This window comes from Periplaneta americana, chromosome 1 (assembly GCF_040183065.1).
Source record: "Periplaneta americana isolate PAMFEO1 chromosome 1, P.americana_PAMFEO1_priV1, whole genome shotgun sequence".
In the NCBI taxonomy this organism is placed as follows: domain Eukaryota; kingdom Metazoa; phylum Arthropoda; class Insecta; order Blattodea; family Blattidae; genus Periplaneta; species Periplaneta americana.
This window is the reverse complement of record NC_091117.1, coordinates 28073126-28091930: the sequence shown is the minus strand read 5'-3', so window position 1 is coordinate 28091930 and position 18805 is coordinate 28073126. Positions and strand designations below refer to the sequence as shown.

At 39.0% G+C, this 18805-nt stretch overlaps 1 protein-coding gene across 1 annotated transcript in view; it reads right to left on the bottom strand.

The window, feature by feature from the left end:
• The window catches only part of nst (phosphoglucomutase 3-like protein nst), a 41438-nt gene that overhangs the window by 11899 nt on the left and 10734 nt on the right, over positions 1-18805 (bottom strand). Inside the window, exons 3-7 of the mRNA XM_069817729.1 lie at positions 15207-15339; positions 10926-11021; positions 9422-9623; positions 8936-9085; positions 178-346 (exon numbers count right to left, since the gene is read on the bottom strand). Coding sequence (XP_069673830.1) covers positions 178-346; positions 8936-9085; positions 9422-9623; positions 10926-11021; positions 15207-15339 — 750 coding nt within the window. The remainder of the gene's footprint in view (positions 1-177; positions 347-8935; positions 9086-9421; positions 9624-10925; positions 11022-15206; positions 15340-18805) is intronic.

Genomic DNA, 18805 nt, shown 5'->3' with positions numbered 1-18805 from the left:
AAAATGACCGCATTTTAATTATTTAAATACAATTTAAAACGATTTATCCTTCTATCAAACACGAATGTTCCCTGGATCAAACGTCCTATTTTAATTATGTAATTACTTTATATTTATTTCTAACAGGTGCAGCGGAGCGCACGGGTATGGCTAGTTATCAATAAAAGTCTAACTCACACAGAGTTGCCATTCTGTCCCCATCGAGCATATGGAACTTGTCATTGGCATCAATATAAAAATAAATGATTCGATCTGCATCTCCATCCACTGATACACAACGAGCATTAGGAACGTGTGGAATTCCACTTGGTGCACGCTGATACAGTTTTACATAGTCTGCGCCACACTGCAACAAAGAATAAAAGAATAAATAAATAGATGAAACTGAGATTAGTGCAGTTCTAATAATTATGTCGGATATTATAACACAAAAATGGGTTTCAAAAGCTTGAGAAGAAAATAAAAACTAGTGAAAAAGGTATGAAAAATAAAAAATAGGGCTCAGAAAATCATTGTATATACAGGGCATATCAAAAGTCCAGTAACACTTTCAATATTTTATTACACAAAAACTACTAATGATAGCACTTTCAAACACACGTCAGTTTAAAGTCAAACTCTCAAAGTTCTGTTTACGCCTTACAGAGATTCAATGTGTGAACCACGAGTGACTCGGCAGATGTCCAAACGATAATCAAACTCTTCCCATACCCTTTTCAACACATCCTCTGTGACAGTGGCGGCAGCTTCTCGAATTCTGGTTTTTAGTTCCTCTAAATCACGTGGCAAAGGCGGTACAAACACACGGTCCTTTAGGTACCTCCCATAGAAAAAAGTCACATGCAGTCATATCGGGTGACCTTGGTGGCCATGTCATGAAACATCTGTCCCTTACTCCAGCACGTCCTATCCAACGATCAGACATCTCCGTATTCAGGTAAGCACGAACTGCATCGTGGAAATGTGGCGGACCCCATCTTGCTGAAAGATGAAATCGTCATCGAGATCTTGTCTAAGTTGAGGCACCAACCATTGCTCCAACATGTCCAGATATGAATGTCCAGTCACAGTAGCCTCAATGAGGAAGAAAGGTCCTTACAGTTTTCGTTGTGACAACACACAGAAAACATTCACCTTTGGTGAATCACGCTCATGTTCAATGATTCTGTGAGGTTTCTGTGTACCCCAAACACGACAGTTGTGCTTGTTAATTTTCCCACTCGTATGGAATGTCGCTTCGTCGCTGAAAATTAAGCGGCTGAATAACTTTGAGAGTTTGACTTTAAACTGACGTGCGTTTGAAAGTGCTATCATTAGTAGTTTTTGTGTAATAAAATATTGAAAGTGTTACCGGACTTTTGATATGCCCTGTACTGTATGAATATAGGGGGGGAAAAAAAAATACTACAAGGAGGAAGCACGTCACACATACTAAATACTACTGTTTAAAAATAGATACTATATTATTTTGTTGTATCTTTCCCACTTGACAGTTTTATTAAAGAAAATGGACCCAAAAACATCTGGGCATTTAAGACATCACACATTAACAGTCATGGAGAATTTTTGTAAGCAAATATTCCAGTCTCATCACAACATGAAGTTTCTTCTTGATATGAACATGGCAATACTGACGAGGTTTCTTAAACAATATTGATTCAGCCTGTCTGAACTTTTTCATAAGATTCTGAATCGTGTGGGGCACTGTCTTCTACGTATTTTCTTGAAAAGTGTTTATTTTCTAGCCGATTTCGTTTCTATATATTGCTTACACATACAATAAACACCTTTGCTCTAATGTGCACATGTAACTTACTATTATTTCTACAGAAACAACCACTTCAACAAATTAACACGCCTAACATGTAACACGTTATAAATTCACATTGCGTATGCTTAAAGAAATTACAATTTTGACGTAGTACTACGTCTCCCTCCTCACTAAGTGTGGGGTTTAACCTAGGAATTGACTATCAAACAAAAATGTAATCCCTCCCACTGCTACTGCTTGCAACCAAATTTAGAGAGAAAGTGCACATAACTATTCCATAGAGCAGGCATGTCAATTGATGCCCACAGGAGCAAGCGCGCGCTTTAGAGCCCAGGAGAGCCTGAGCGCTTTACAGCGGAAAGGAAAGAGACAGACGAAAGAGGTGGTATATGCCGCTTGGTCGAGCTATATTCAGGGATGGCCAGCACTGATTCAATAGATAAAGGGAAGAGAACTTATTAAAACTGTATCCATGTTAATTTTTAGATTTGCCTGAAACTGCTGATGCTTTAGCAAAGAAGGGCAGCACTGCTACTTACAGACCTGTTGCTAAATCTACATATTACTCTGTGAAGAGATTTATTAAATCTACATACTTAGACTTCAACAAACAAAATTTGATAACACAATCCCAAGGGAAAAATTGGAACTTTCTGCATCAAAATCCACAGTTAATTCCCGATTTACCACGAAAATCGTCTGTAGCTGCATTTAGATTGGCAACAGGCCATGATTGTTTGGCCAAACACCTGCATAGAATTGGAATATATCAGTCCCCTAACTGCCCATTGTGCAACTCAAACCAAGAAATGGATTCGGAACACCTCAAAATCTGTGCTTCAGTGGCTGGTCATGATAATATCTTTGAAAAATATTGGAGTGCAAGAGGTCAAATGATTTTATTGTCAAACGCCTGGCATTAGAAAACAACAACAGATTTGCCTGAGAAGTATAAGTGCATTATAAGAATGTAAGTTTTAATTTTAATGCTCATTTTTCACAAGTTTGATTTTTTTATTCAAAAGAAATATTTTCTCAACTTTTCGTATAGAAAAGTGAAATTTTCAGGTATGAGCCTATTTATTTAGTAGCCTTACAGAATGTTTTCGTATATACCGTATATATGTATTACTGAAGATAGTGTATTGAAAATTTTGAAAATATTCACATGGAAATTGTTTGTAAGGAAATGAATTAACAAAGCAACTACTGTTACATCATAAGCAAAAGATACGTGCCCATGTGTTGTAAAAATGTCAGCTCCATAGCTTCAGCAGATTTCGAGAAAATAATTTAATATTCTGATGATAGGAAGTTGCTCGCAAATATCACCTTAAAACCATAATGCGATAAGAGTTTTGTTATGTAATATTAGTTAGGCCTACAATTAAAACAGATACAGTACCTAGGTAACTTTGCTTTATACTTTAATATTGTTTTGATTAGTTTATTGATTACTTTTGTAAGGCTAAAGATACCATCAATATAAATTCCAACTTATCATGTCATACTCAGTCTCTTTCTTTGGAATATCACTTTATTTATGAATTATGTGTTTCATCCACTTAATACAGTATAATATTATACTACTATGGAATTTAAGTGAATATTCCTTCTTAACTCTCTATTATGTTATTAAGATTTAAAACACAAGTGCAATATTAAGAAATCAGTGTTGGTACTTTTTACAGACATATAGATAATATTTAACAGAAAGAAGTGATATAAAAATAACGACATAAAATTTCACGTTCCGTTTGAAGTTTGTGCACCACTGTTTTCTTAATCCAACAGGTTGCTTATTCATATACACAACCCTTCCTCTTTCCATACTTAGCGCTTGCTGCCCACGCACGACATCAAGGTCAGAAAAATGCGCTTGCTTTGACATCACTGCCATAGAGGAAGGAACAATGCATCAAACGAAGTATAAACAACTTTTGCTAGTTGAGCCTGAGCAAGCTGGCAACATTGTGAATATGTCTCACATTTGGCATGTTATTGAGATGGCGTTCATTGCGTTAGATATCACCACGTCTGAATGACATTGCTGACATCAGCTCATCAGTTTGTAGTTAAAGAGCCGCGCTATGGCTGCATATCATGCTGACAGGAAAACATTTAGATTTAGGCAGGTGGCCTAAAGGCAGATGATAAACTTAAAAATTTCAAAACTACTCAAAAAAACACAACATAAAGTACTATCGCGACTTAGAGAGCAAGCTGAGGCCTCTAGGATTCGAAAGACATCAGCCAAGGCACTGATGAGAGAAAGAATGAGCAGTGTTCCCTGAAGAAATCAGCACAGGAGCTGCAAAACCGATTCAGATGGCCTCACAGGCAGAACCATCGACTTCTCGCGCATTCAACATCGTCGTGCAGCACAAGCCCATGGACGTGTATGGGTTATTCCATCTCAAATCGACCGAAATATAGAGAAAATTGACCTTGCAATTTTTAAATACAATGAAACTTTTTCTGTCTGTTGACAACTGTGATAAAATGCTTTGTGCAAAGTTTGAGACATCAGAACTTCATAGTGTTTAAATTAAAAATATTTAAATTTATCGTATTTTCATAAAATTAGCACCTTTAAACTGTTGTGGCTCCGAAACCCTTTCACCCAATGATCAAAATCATGGTTTATTTTGATGCTGAGAAATTAAAGTTTATATTCACATGTAAACAGTTTTTCTTACTTTTTATGGAAATGGAGAAATTTAGATTTTTCTTCATTAAGACGCCTTTGCCAACAAAAAAATATTTTTTAAATATATGATTAGATTCCGCATAGAAAGTACAAATAAACACATATTTTTTACTGGTGCACCGTTGATAAGAAATATTGAAAATATCAAATAAAGAAAATAAACAGTACGCGCGTGAAGTAACCAGCCGACTGTGAGGCGGGATTTAGCCCAGACAAGCAAGGCCAGGAGACAAACATGTGATGTTTCGTCTAGTAGCGCATAGCTGGGCTAGCTTTATCACAAGTTTTCATAAACACAGGAGTAAAATGACGCCCAATGCTCGCTTATCTTCAGCTCTCGGCCAGTGCTTTCTGTACTGGGCTGTTCAAGTCCAGACGTGTGAAAATAATTTATTTAATACCGTCTAAACTTATTGCCGAGCCACTAAGCAAACAATTCCGAATCCCTCTTAATAGTGCAAGTTTTTTTCTCAATTTTTTTCACATTTTTACAAATGGGCAAAAAGCCTAAAAGTAAGTAAAATCAGATTATCTGTCTCTCTGTATACAATAAAAATAAGGATTACTTCTTATCATAACCTACCAAATGTCAGCTTCAAAATGAGCTCCCGTTCAATGTTCTGGAGTAAATCGTTCCAGAGTTCTGAACGCTGAAAGAGCCTTGTTTTTCTAAAATACGAAATTTGTCGCTCAATAGTACGAAAACCGTTTGACTTTCGATAGTATATTTTTAAAAATGCACTGTCCTCAGCACCTTGTATAAATAGGGAAAAAATTAGAGTATTAAAAAAATGCGAGGTTTTTTACTGATCAATTTCATATGGAATAGCCTGTATACAGCAGTGACCAGCAGCCAATCATGGCAGAGCAGCAGGGTGCAGAAGACATACATCAGGTGTCCCGGTCTTCGTAAGAAATCTGAACAGCTTGTAATGCAGCAACCACAAACCATACTTTTCATACCATCGTCCTATTCTTGCCATATGAAGGGTACAAAGGAATAACGATCAAGGTCCATTTTAGAAAGTTTCGAGAAAAACGAATTTTAAAGTTTAAGCACTTAATACTTTGTTATGGGTGTATTTAATAGAAATTGACGTAGTGGAATGTCAAGAACGATTATTTATTATTACTAGCTAGACCACATGATAGTACTTTCTTTTCACTATAAGATAGCATTATTAAACTCAATTTCGATTTTTGATGGACCTTGATCGTTTTTCCCGTGTACCCTTCACATATGATTCCACTGAATCTGAAATGTGCTGTGATTTGTCGTCCAATAAAAATGTTTATTGTATACACGTCGTTTCATTTTTTGCAACCATGCACACATTTCCATCTCTCCACATAAATTACAAAGACTGGATACAGTCTAGCCCTACACCCTTCAGCATACATGGGCATCGTGCCTCACTTGAGAATTTGTGCCTCACTGACCTTCACAGAGCTTATCGCTCTGAGTGACATCATCTTCACAGTCCCCGTTCCTCCCTCACATAGCTCCTAGGCGTGGGCAGATTCTATATCATTTCATAGGCAATATCAGTGGTGGCATAATGGCATTATCAAAGCAGTGTGTATGCGTTAGAAAACGATTATTTCATGAGAAATGGGAGGAAGAGTTTTTTTGCTGTTTAGAAGGGGAGAACATACGATGTATGTTATGCTCGAAAATCCTATTAGGCATTAATAAATTTAATATAAAACGACATTACTCCTTATGTCATAAAGAACATGCTGAATTAGAAGGTAAGACAAATTAAATGTTATTTTTCGTACTATTCCGAAGAAAATTTATGATCTTAACATTTGCATGTTAAGATACGACATTATACCTTAAACACACTGCATTAAAAGGTACGAGGAATTAAATGTTGTTTGTACGTATTATTTCCAAAAGAAATTTATAAAAAAAATATCAAATGTGCGTAGAAAACGAAATATGATTTTCTGAAATTATTTTAGGTCAAGAACGTGCAAATCTATTAAGTAATCTTGAGAAACACCAGAATATTGAGGAAAATAAACGTAGACAACGTGATTGAATATTATTGGCTAGTTACGCAATTTCTCGTCTGTGATTTAAATCAATTCAATGATGGAGAAATAGTAAAGAGGTTTATGATTAAAGCTGCCGAATTAATTTGTCAAATTGAATAAAAGTTTTCGAGTCTCTCACGTTAACCAAGCGCTTTCCTAATAATTCGCCACTGACCGCCTTAGCGATTACGATAAGGTGACGCAGGTCACAGCAGTTTATATTTCCCATCCTACTCTGCAGTCTCCTCTCCTAGTAAACAAACTATTTCAAATAGAGTGCCTCACGTAACCGAAAATTGTGCCCATGTTTGCCCTACAGTATAATGTGGGTTATAGACAGAGTGTGGTAAAGTCCAGCTTACTTAGATGAATGTCATGGATCTATTTTGCTGGCCTATTTCGACTTGGATAAAAAAAATGGCCGACAATAGAAATCTTTGACGTATCATAAATTGTCGACACAACCCTCGCAGCTTTGCTTTCCTGCCAGAGGGAGCCATGCTGAGAAATCCATCACCCTTGGTCAACCTGCGCACCTTGTACCTGAAGACTAACATGAAAGCCGCCATGGCACCAAGAATGACTACACTCAAGCCCTAACAGTCGGGTATTAATGGCCAGTATTCTGAGGGCTTTGGTACAGCAAAAGAATAAGGGAGGAATTCTGGAATGATCCTTCAGCTCATCCTTAAGGCTTTCTTTGTTAAGGAAGGAAAAAGGAAGGTATCTTCTTTAAGTTGAAAAACATTCTTGGCCCTTCCTTACAGCCATTTTAATTTAGATTGGATTTTAAAACTTCCTTGAATGGTCTGACATGTTAGGTATCGCAATAAAACAAATTGTTCTCACTTATTGATCACAGAACACATATTGTTACTCAGTCATTTTGTGTGACATAATAGTACATTATGCAACGAGCCTATAATGGTAGTAATTAAGACGCGAGTATGTTTATGAAACGAGTGCAAGCGAGTTTCATAATTTTCATACGAGCGTCTTAATTACCATTATAGTCACGTTTCATACGACTTTTTATGCTCGACTATATTTCTAACTTGAAATTATTCAGAAGTATTCATTTTATTCTTATCTGACTGAGGAGCGGAACTGACCTTGTGCAATAGCTCGTAAATTGTGAGATGTGCGCAGACGCGAAAGTATTGATTTTTTCCGAGAAACAAATGTCCACATTTACCTTGATATAACATTGAAATTAAATTAGACATTGAAAAACGAGATGACAAATTGAATTTGAATATTATTTACAATTAACGCTAATTATTATAGTAACAGAACAGACTATTTCAAATGTAGGTGATTTATTGTACAATTGGTGAAATGAATTTGCGGAAATGTGCTTTGTGAAAGGCTGGAAGATGACGGTGAATTGATGTTAATTTGTGTGTTGTTTTTTTGGACTGAGTTTAATATTGTATTTGAGATTTCAATTTTATTTTGGATCGATTCTTCAACATAACCTTCTGCGACAGTATTGGATTTCCAGCCTCCGTGATGTTTCGCTAGTTGTCTTTTGATTGCATATCCGAGAATAATCGATACTTGCGCTTTCATATTGCTACAATGCTATTTTCTGATTGATGGAACACCTTCACTTTAATGAATAGGTGTTCTTTAATGAGGTCCATTAAAGGGCTGCTACCAGGTGTATAATTACTACATTTCGGCATGGTTGAGCATAAATAATTAATTTGACCAACCTATTGATTTGTAATAATTTAAAAATATTAATTTATTTTAAATTTTATACAAAATGTTGAAAGTACACTTATTTAGGCTGACAGTAACTAGTGTCGTCATCTTGTGTATTTGTTTATGTTTTTCAATTTGCTGTTACCAGTGGCGAAGCTACTTGGAGGCAATTGAGGCAATGCCTACCCAGAAAAGTCCTAACTATTACAAGTTATAAATACAACAGATGTATTCGGACAGGGTGATGAGGATCTACAGGTCATGGCTTTACAGAAGGGATTGGGGGGGAGGAACAGAAAATAATGTGAAGACCTTTGATGCCAGAAGGGATTTCTAGCAACCCTCTCCACATCGCTAGAGGCATGTCTCATGACTAACCACAGCAACCAACAAGAAACAGTCAGACTTTCTCTCACTTTAAGCCATTGTTGCCAATTTAGCGTAGCTAGATATAGCTACTTTTAACAATTTTTCAGCAACAAAATTAATTAAACTTTCGTATTATAAGTTGTTCAAATATAATTTAGTGACTTTCTAAAGTCCTTAGCAACAGGAATAAAATTTTATCCAATGATAACATGGTAATGTAGTATGTTCTGTATATCCACTCTTCAATACTGGCTTTACCACTCACATAAAATTAAGTTTACCAAGGAAGGGTCTCTCTGTAAAAATTGAAATTTAATCACAAGAAAGCTCACCAAATCATTTAGTTTTCCATTTCCATCATTGTGAAGTTGCACCTGTAGAGAATTTTTCAAGTGCACCATGCCGATTTTCATCTTGGTGGCTCCAACACCATTTGCACCATCAAATATAATGTTTGGTACATAGTGACCATTGTCTGGTTTCTGGAAAAATGAATATGTTACGAGGGATATTAAAAAAGTTTAAATTATGATTGTTAAAATCTAAATTTATATGAAAATTCCATTACTTCCCTTCTTAGCAAGATAGTTAGCAGCATAAACGTTAGCAGCTTCATTATCAGATAATCCACAGTGTGTCAAAACCTACTGAAAAACTATCTTTTTGTAAAGTTTTATCATAATATGGTGCATAATTTTCCAACAATCATTAAGTGTCACTTTTAAGTGACAGACTGATTGTTACAGTAGTAAAAGCTGCTTTAGAATCACTGAATATAACAAAAATACTTTCAACTCAAAATAGGAAACTCAACTCACATCTCCCCTTAGTTTTACAAAAGCACAACACAGTTTCTTGAAGTAGCCTTCTTCAGTCGCTTCACCATAGTCCCCTGCAGTATTGATGCACATCACGAAGTAGTGAAGCATGGGAGTTGTCACAACTCCATAATCCTTTGCTTCCCCTCCTAGAGCTTTTATACCTATCAATGCTGCCTGTGCAAGGCCCATGCTGCTAGGTCTGTGATATAAATAGAAAATGGTGATGATATTAGTAATGTCCAAGGACTAAACAATCACTATGTGCGAAGTTTGAACTAGGACTCTCGTATTTCACACAAATAATACTTACTTACTTACTGGCTTTTAAGGAACCTGGAGGTTCATTGCCGCCCTCACATAAGCCCGCCATTGGTCCCTATCCTGAGCAAGATTAATCCAGTCCCTACCATCATATCCCACCTCCCTCAAATTCATTTTAATATTATCTTCCCATCTACGTCCCGGCCTCCCCAAAGGTCTTTTCCCCTCTGGCCTCCCAACTAACACTCTATATGCATTTCTGGATTCGCCCATACGTGCTACATGCCCTGCCCATCTCAAACGTCTGGATTTAATGTTCCTAATTATGTCAGGTGAAGGATACAATGCGTGCAGCTTTGCGTTGTGTAACTTTCTCCATTCTCCTGTAACTTCATCCCTCTTAGCCCCAAATATTTTCCTAAGAATCTTATTCTCAAAAACCCTCAATCTCTGTTCCTCTCTCAAAATGAGAGTCCAAGTTTCACAGCCATACAGAACAATCGGTAATATAACTGTTTTATAAATTCTAACTTTCAGATTTTTTGACAGCAGACTAGATGACAAAAGCTTCTCAACCGAATAATAACATGCATTTTCCATATTTATTCTGCGTTTAATTTCCTCCCTAGTCTCATTTACATTTGTTACTGTTGCTCCAAGATATTTGAATTTTTCCACCTCTTCGAAGGATAAATCTCCAACATTTATAGTTCCATTTCGTACAATATTCTGATCACGAGACATAATCATATACTTAGTCTTTTCGGGATTTACTTCCAACCCTATCTCTTTACTTGCTTCAAGTAGAATTTCCGCGTTTTCCCTAATCGTTTGTGGATTTTCTCCTAACATTCACGTCATCTGCATAGACAAGAAGCTGATGTAACCCGTTCAATTCCAAACCCTCTCTGTTATCCTAAACTTTCCTAATGGCATATTCTAGAGCGAAGTTAAAAAGTAAAAGTGATAGTGCATCTCCCTGCTTTAGCCCGCAGTGAATTGGAAAAGCATCAGATAGAAACTGGCCTATACGGACTCTGCTGTAAGTTTCACTAAGACACATTAATAATACAATACCACCATATAATCGTCGTTCATTTAGAAAGCAAAAGAATGGCATCGAATAGTACCACAAGAACTCCTTAAAGCAACATAAATCATAGAGAAATGCTTAAGACACGCAACAGAAAATTATCAGCAGACTATTAAAATTGTCCATTTATGAAAACTAAAAGATTACCTTGTGTCTTGGCCAACGACCACTAGAGCTGGAATTTTCCAACTTATTGATTCTCCTTCAGCAATTTCCAAAAGTACAGAATCCAGTTCATTATCACTGCAATACAGAAAACGTTCTGTTTAGTCGAAGAAGACAATTTCTATTCTTTCATACATTTCTGTTCATTACACACATATGTAGTATGCAAGCTGTTTAAACTGCCAACTCAACACAGGTGGTACAGCACAATACACTGAAAAAAAATATATATTAAAATTTCTTCCATCTCGCACTTCAATTCTAAAATAGTAAAATATTTTGTATCCTAGATTTTATCTTAAACTTCATTTTTGGGGATTAGTAATAAAATGTTTAACTGCAGGAAGCAAACACTGCGGAAAGTTGAACTTGTGAACAGAAAATCCAATCCTATTCCTGTTGATCTAAAGATGCATCTACACGGTTCAACTTTTCTTTCAACTTTACACATTCTAGCAATGCAGGAAAGAGTGATCCAAACACATTAAATTGTGCACGCCTTTTTATAATAAAAATGAGAGCACATGTAGCAATTGAGAGCTACCCATTGCCGATGGGTATCTTCGTTCAACAGTAGCATGTAGCGAGCAGCTGATTGTTTCTTTTTTACTCTGCTATTTAATGACGCTGTATCAACTACGAGGTTATTTAGTGTCGATGGGATTGGTGATAGTGAGATATTTGGCGAGATGAGGCCGAGGATTCACCATAGATTACCTGACAGCAGGTGGTTGTTCCAGGTGGCCGTGAATAAACTGAAAATTGATTTGTTTGGTGATGGTGGACCTTTTAAGCTGAAAATGGTGGCAAGTACGATTACCTTTATCGAACATTATCGCAAATACAAATGTCTATGGAGTGTTCAACTACAATTTTGAGAATCCATTAAAATAAAATATAATATAAATACTGAAGATGACTTTCGACATGGCACACTACATAGGAGCTATTCCATCTCAAATCGACCAAAATATAGAGAAAATTGACCTTACAATTTCTAAATACGATGAAACTTTTTTTGTATGTAGAGAACTGTGATACAATACTTTGTGCAAAGTTTGAGGCATCAGAACTTCATAGTGTTTAAATTAAAAATGTTTAAATTTATCGTATTTTCATAAAATTTAAACTGTTGTAGCTCCGAAACCCTTTCACCCAATGATCAAAATCACGGTTTATTTTGATGCTGAGAAATTAAAGTTTATATTGACATATAAACAGATTTCTTATTTTTTATGGAAATGGAGAAATTTAGATTTTTCCTCATTAAGACGCATTTGGCTAGGAAAAAATATTTAAAAAATATATAGTTAGATTCCGCATTGAAAGTACAAATAAACACATATTTTTGTACTGATGGTATCTTGATAAGAAAGTATTGAAAATATCAAATAAGGAAAATAAATAGTACGTGCATGAACTAACCAGCTGACTGTGAGACGGGAGCTAGCCGAGACAAGCAAGGCCAGGAGACAAACACGTGATGTTTCGTCTAGTAGGGCATAGCTGGGCTAGCTTTATCACAAGTTTTCATAAACACAGGAGTAAAATGACGCCCAACGCTCGCTTATCTTCAGCTCTCGGCCTGTGTATGCGGTACTGTGCCGTTCAAGTCCAGGCATGTGAAAATAATCTATTTAATACCCTCGAAACTTATTGCCATACCACTAAGCAAACAATGCCGAATCCCTCTTAATAATGCAAGGTTTTTTCTCAATATTTTTTTACATTTTTACAAATTGGCAAAAAGCCTAAAAGCAAGTAAAATAAGATTATCTGTCTCTCTGTGTACAATAAAAATAAGGATTACTTCTTAACATAACCTACCAAATGTCAGCTTCAAAATGAGCTCCCGTTCAATGTTCTGCAGTAAATGGTTCCAGAGTTCTGAGTGCTGAAAGAGGCTTGTTTTTCTAAAATACGCTAAATTTGTCGCTCAACAATACGAAAACCGTTTGACTTTCGATAGTATATTTTTGAAAATGCACTCTCCTCAGCACCTTCTATAAATAGGGAAAAAATTAAAGTATAAAAAAATGCGAGGTTTTTAACTGATCGATTTCATATGGAATAGCCCATAGACACAAAATCTGCATATATCTTAATTGAACGTGCATTTTCAACTTGATTCTTTCAATATTCTTTCCAGATTGCATGCATATGCACAAGGAAAACTGAATCATGTAGATGCAGCTTAAAGCTGCTTGTACACAACGAAATGTAATCAAATTCATGTTCCACAAGACTTTCCAAGATTTGCCAATAATTTACAAGTTTTAGTGTCAAACCTCTTACAATACTTTAAAAGTCTTTGATTGTCTTGAAAGTAAATAAGAACATGTTCTAATTTATCGCTGTAAACGAACAGTTCAACTGAAATGGGTGCCGGGACATGAAGGGATTAGGGGTAATGAGAGAGCAGATGAGGATGCCAAAGAGGGAAGTGAGATCCCATTCATAGGACCTGAGTCTGTGCTGGGACGATCTCTAAGACTCAGTAAAGCAAGATATCAGGGACTGCGCTCTCAAGAAACAAAAACTATTGGAACTCAAGTGAGGGCTGCAGATACTCCAAGGTCCTCATAAGAGATTTTATAAAAGCAGGTCAAGTGACTTGTTAAAACTGAGCAAGAAACAGCTTGCTGGGCAGTCGTATTCCTCACAGGACACTGTGCCCTCAAGAAGAACCTGCACAGAATGAGATGTAACATCAACTCAGCTCGTTGTTCACAGGTAGATGAGTCTGTAGCTCATCTTTTGTGAGACTGCAATGTATTCGCCCATCAAAGAGCTCTCATCTTTGGAAAACACTTTCCAAAGCTTGATGAGCTATCAACTGTGTCAATCCGTAGTTCGATTCAGTTTATCATGAACATCAAACTATTGGACTGATAGAATATTATGATGGGAAAGCACAATAGATCTTTTAGGTCGCAGTGTTAGGTTGTCATAACCCTTTTAAATTCAATTCAATTTAATTCAAATTCAACTCACTGTAAACGAAACAGCTCAACTCATGTTAAACACTGAGTGACTACTGCCTACATAGTTCGCTCGGAAATGATTGCCATAGCGAAACTATAACTTTACAACTACTGTTGTTTGAATAATTCCAGAAATTTTAAGTGTAACAGAAGAATTACAACAGTTCACTATCTCTTCTTACATATCCTATCATCTTCAGCAATAGACTTGTTACCTATTGATGCAAGTGTCACCCCAGCTTCTATACTCTAGCGGACACAGAGAACTATGATATCGTTCAGAAATCAGGCAAAAAATATTCATCATTACCATCCTTAAAGATTCTAGACCACGGGATTCATTTTGGCACACAAAATTAAAGAAATTGTCAGCCATTTTAAAGGTCTTCTTACTGCAGTATTCTTTTTCCTCTGTGTAAATAATTCAAAATCTGTAGAGGGATTCTATTGTCATTCATTCTTACAATATCTTGTATCCAATTTTGCTTGTAATTTCTGATTCCTTCTAAAATAGGAATATAATTTTTAATTCTTGTAAGAATTCTTCATTTCTTTTGTGACTAACGAAGTATATCCAGCTCTTTTTTTTTTAAATGTCATCTCTTCACTAATTCAAGTGTTCAAATTTCGGTACCATAGGCCTAAAGTAAAGTAGAAACTGTTAAAGTGTTCTATACTTTTAGTCTCTGCATCAAAATCCACAGTTAATTCCCGATTTACCAAGAAAATCGTCTGTAGCTGCATTTAGATTGGCAACAGGCCATGATTGTTTGGCCAAACACCTGCATAGAATTGGAATATATCAGTCCCCTAAGTGTCCATTGTGCAACTCAAACCAAGAAATGGATTCGGAATACCTCAAAATCTGTGCTTCAGTGGCTGACCATGATAATATCTTTGAAAAATATTGGAGTGCAAGAGGTCAAATGACTTTATTGTCAAACGCCTGGCATTAGAAAACAACAACTTTTAGTCTTGTTATTCTTTGAACCTGGTTAGGATTTAAAATATGATTCAATCTCCCGATTATTTGTTAGTATTTAATCAGTTTTGTTTGGAGTAAAAATAATGGAAAGTAAAAATTAAATACTTAGAGAAACTCTACTGGGAAGCTACTCGTGACATAAAATCTCTTAGAATCCGCTGAAAACTGTCAAAGTAACTGTGAAACAACTATATAAGGCATGGTTGATTCTTTAACATAATCAGAAAAGCAAGACGAAAGACTTCTTGAAGTGTAATATCAACAATGGAAGTCTTGTAATTGTAAGATACGTACCTGGCATTTGCAAGTTTCGTAGCATGCTTTTCCCAACTCTGCTGCAACATTTCACCTTTTGGATCCACAAGTTTCACACCATTGTCTGGTTCTGGATTATGAGATGCTGTTATCATAAGTCCAATAGCTGCCCCTGCAAAGAAAATAATAGCAAAATGACATAAAAATAGGCTACACATACAACAATGCTCTATTTACTTTTCCTCTGATGTTATACCGCCAGCATTCCATTGTAAGATGTTTAGTTGATTCTGTACCATTAAAGTAGTCCCCGCCCGGAGATCCGACTGGGGGACAATTTTACCTCCGGATAATTTTACCTTAATGGTACTCATTTCATATTGGAGTGAAAATGGCAAGTTGTAGCCGATTTAAGTGAACACCATATTTTAACGTTTTGGTGGCTACTTCATTCACACACAACCCCCAGAATGTCTGGAGGACCACACCTGCTGTTGGTCGACAGGTCCATTGGACCTAGCAAACACCTGCATAGAATTGGAATATATCAGTCCCCTAACTGCCCATTGTGCAACTCAAACCAAGAAATGGATTCGGAACACCTCAAAATCTATTCTTCTGTGGCTGACCATGATAATATCTTTGAAAAATATTGGAGTGCAAGAGGTCAAATGACTTTATTGTCAACGCCTGGCATTAGAAAACAACAACAACAACTTTTCCTCTGAGCTAATTGTTTTCCCATAAATAATGTGTCACGTATTTTACGGTCTGTTTTATGAATGACGATACTATGAAATGCCTCCCATTTCAGGCTAGACACACATCTTTCAATCACATGTATTCCAGCATAAAATTCCGGAAACCCAGGCAGTTCTGGAAGTTCTAGCACAGTAATGAAAAAAAAAAAAAAACAGTCATCACTCAGAACTGAACCCGGAACATTCAGGTCCATAGCCAGTTGACCAATTCTATGTATTTATGTCAAGATCCAATTAATTTCCCGAGTGCAAAGTGACCATAACAATAAAATCGCAATAAGCACTCAAATTAAACTTTTAAATATTCTTTAAATTTTCAATGGAATTATGCTAAGCAGTGGCGGCTCCTGCGTATTTCTTAAGAGGAGGAAAGAAGGTAACAGGACGAAATGACACCTTCTTGAATGAAATATGCTACAAATTAGCCAACATGCATATATGTAAGACCAGGTAGTGTTGGGGTTGGCCTTCCCTTCTGTATAGCAATAATCTGTTCTTGTAAACTGAGTTTCCTAAATTTTCCAAAATATTGTAAATTTTATTAGTAACAACAATGTAATTTATTCGTCACAACAATAATTCCTTTCTACAATTCACCTTAAACGCTCTCGTCAACAATTGGACTTTCACTTAACACAGTATTCGTTATAGCACTTCATTGACTGCAATGACAATTTACCTGGACTATTACGAACAACAATGAACTGTTAATCTTAACTAATATTTACAAAGCACTATTTACAAATCAGAACTGTCAGTTCTCAGTTCACAGTTCTTCTATCTCAGTCACTCGAGTTCACAGTATCTCGAACCACAGACCTTCAGAGACAGTTCACTGTACTCGAACTCAGGCCTTCGGATGCTGATACAGTTGCGGACGACACTCGAGTCGAACTCCGGTACACAAGACTGGCTTGCTTGCTCTGGCTTTCTCACTGACTGGCTGACTAATCAACTGAAAACTCTATCTCGTTCCTTCGCGTCCGTAATTTATAACCACAGCGACGTAGCCTCGAAAGTTCCACGCGTCTCTAGAGATGGCACTCCAGAAAAATCCAGAGCCCTCTCCTCTCTACCAGCACCAGATGCGCGCGCACTCTCTCCACTCTCTCGCCGCGTTGGCCCTTTCCCCTCTCCGCCGCGCGCCGTCCCTCAGTACCTCGTGAAGCCCGCGCGATATGCTCTCTCGCGGGACGCTGGTCGTGAGTTCGAATCTCACGTCGCTGTCACATTGCTCCCTCCTTAGGACTGCTCGTCTCGGGCAGTCCCTTGGTAGGCTGCTAGTCGGTCCAACGTTTGGGGTCCTCCGGCTGCTCCCTCCTTATGGTGGCGCCACTCCATCCTTGGCTTGGCTGGGCAGCGATACTCGTTCTGCGTGGGCGCCAACTTGCTTTTCCACTTGGCCCTCCAAGGAGAGCTCGCCGGCCACGGGTTGGTCTTCGGCGTCCATCAGGAACACTTCATCCCGACCAAGACGGAGTATACGGCGCCGGACGTCCACCGTCGCATCGAGTAACCGCATGGCGTCGAGTCCCAGGACGACGTCCTCGGTGATGTTGGCGACGAACACCCACATCTCCAGTTTCCTCTTCCCCAAGGTCAGGTCCAGGAAGACCTCTCTCTGGATGGGCAAGCTCTCGCCTGAAGCAGTCCGTAGCTCGTATTGGCGCAGCGGCGTCCTCCCAGGTAGGCCACGCACGACGTCTGGTCTGGCGATAGTGAGCATCGCCCCGGTGTCCACCAGTACTCTGCATGGACGGCCTCTTATCCGTCCTTCAGCAATCAGCCCATCGTCGCACCTTCTGTCGACCGGTTTCAGGACGAGCCGAGGGGACGGTGATGATGGCGCCGACGTGCTCCTCCTAGCATCGGTCCCCTCTCTCTCCTGACTGTTGCCAGGTCGGTCGCAACTCCTCCGCAGGTGCCCAGGTTCACCGCAGGACCAGCAGGTGGGCACCCGTCGTCTCCGTTGCTCAGGCGACTGTTGGTTTCTCTCGGTGTCAGCCACCTCTCTCTCCTGCCGGTGGCCGGAGCGGTCGCAGTCCCTCCTTAGGTGTCCCGGTCTCCCGCAGGACCAGCAGTTGGGCGTCCGTCGTCTCTGCCGCTCCGTTGACTGTTGGCGCTCCTCGACGTCGGCCACCTCTCTCTCCTGCTTGTGGCCAGATTGGTCACAGTCCCTTCTCAGGTGTCCCAGTCTCCCGCAGGACCAGCAGGTGGGCGCCCGTCGTCTCCGCCGCTCCGTTGACTTTTGGCGCTCCTCGACGTCGGCCACCCCTCTCTCCTGCCTGTGGCCGGATTGGTCACAGTCTCTTCTCAGGTGTCCCGGTCTGCCGCAGGACCAGCAGGTGGGCGCCCGTCGTCTCCGCCGCTCCGTTGACAGTTGGCGCTCCTCGACGTCGGCCACCTCTCTCTCCTGCTTGTGACCAGATCGGTCGCAGTCCCTTTTCAAGTGTCCCGGTCTGCCACAGGACCAGCAGGTAGACGCTCCTCTCCTCTGCCGCTCGGGTAGCTTCGGTTGGCTCCCCCCAGCATCCGTCGCCGTGACGCTCCCGATCCAGTGCGGTGCTGAGACTCCCGCCGCCGACTTGGCCGCCTCCATCCTGAGGGCCGCCGCCAGAGCTGCGTTGATGGTACGATGCTCTGTTAGGAGTAGCTGTTGTCTGATTTCCGGGTCTCGAACCCCGCTGCCGAAGGTGTAGGCCGCCTCTCCAGCGATGAAATCATTAGGTAGGCCCCTGAGGGCCTTATGGGCCAGTTGTTCCACCGCCATCGCGAATTCTTGTAGGGACTCGCCTGACTGTTGGACCCTCGTTTTTAGTTGGGTCCTAAATGCTGCAGCAAGTTGATGGTCACCATAACGTTCCTCCAGGGCCGCCA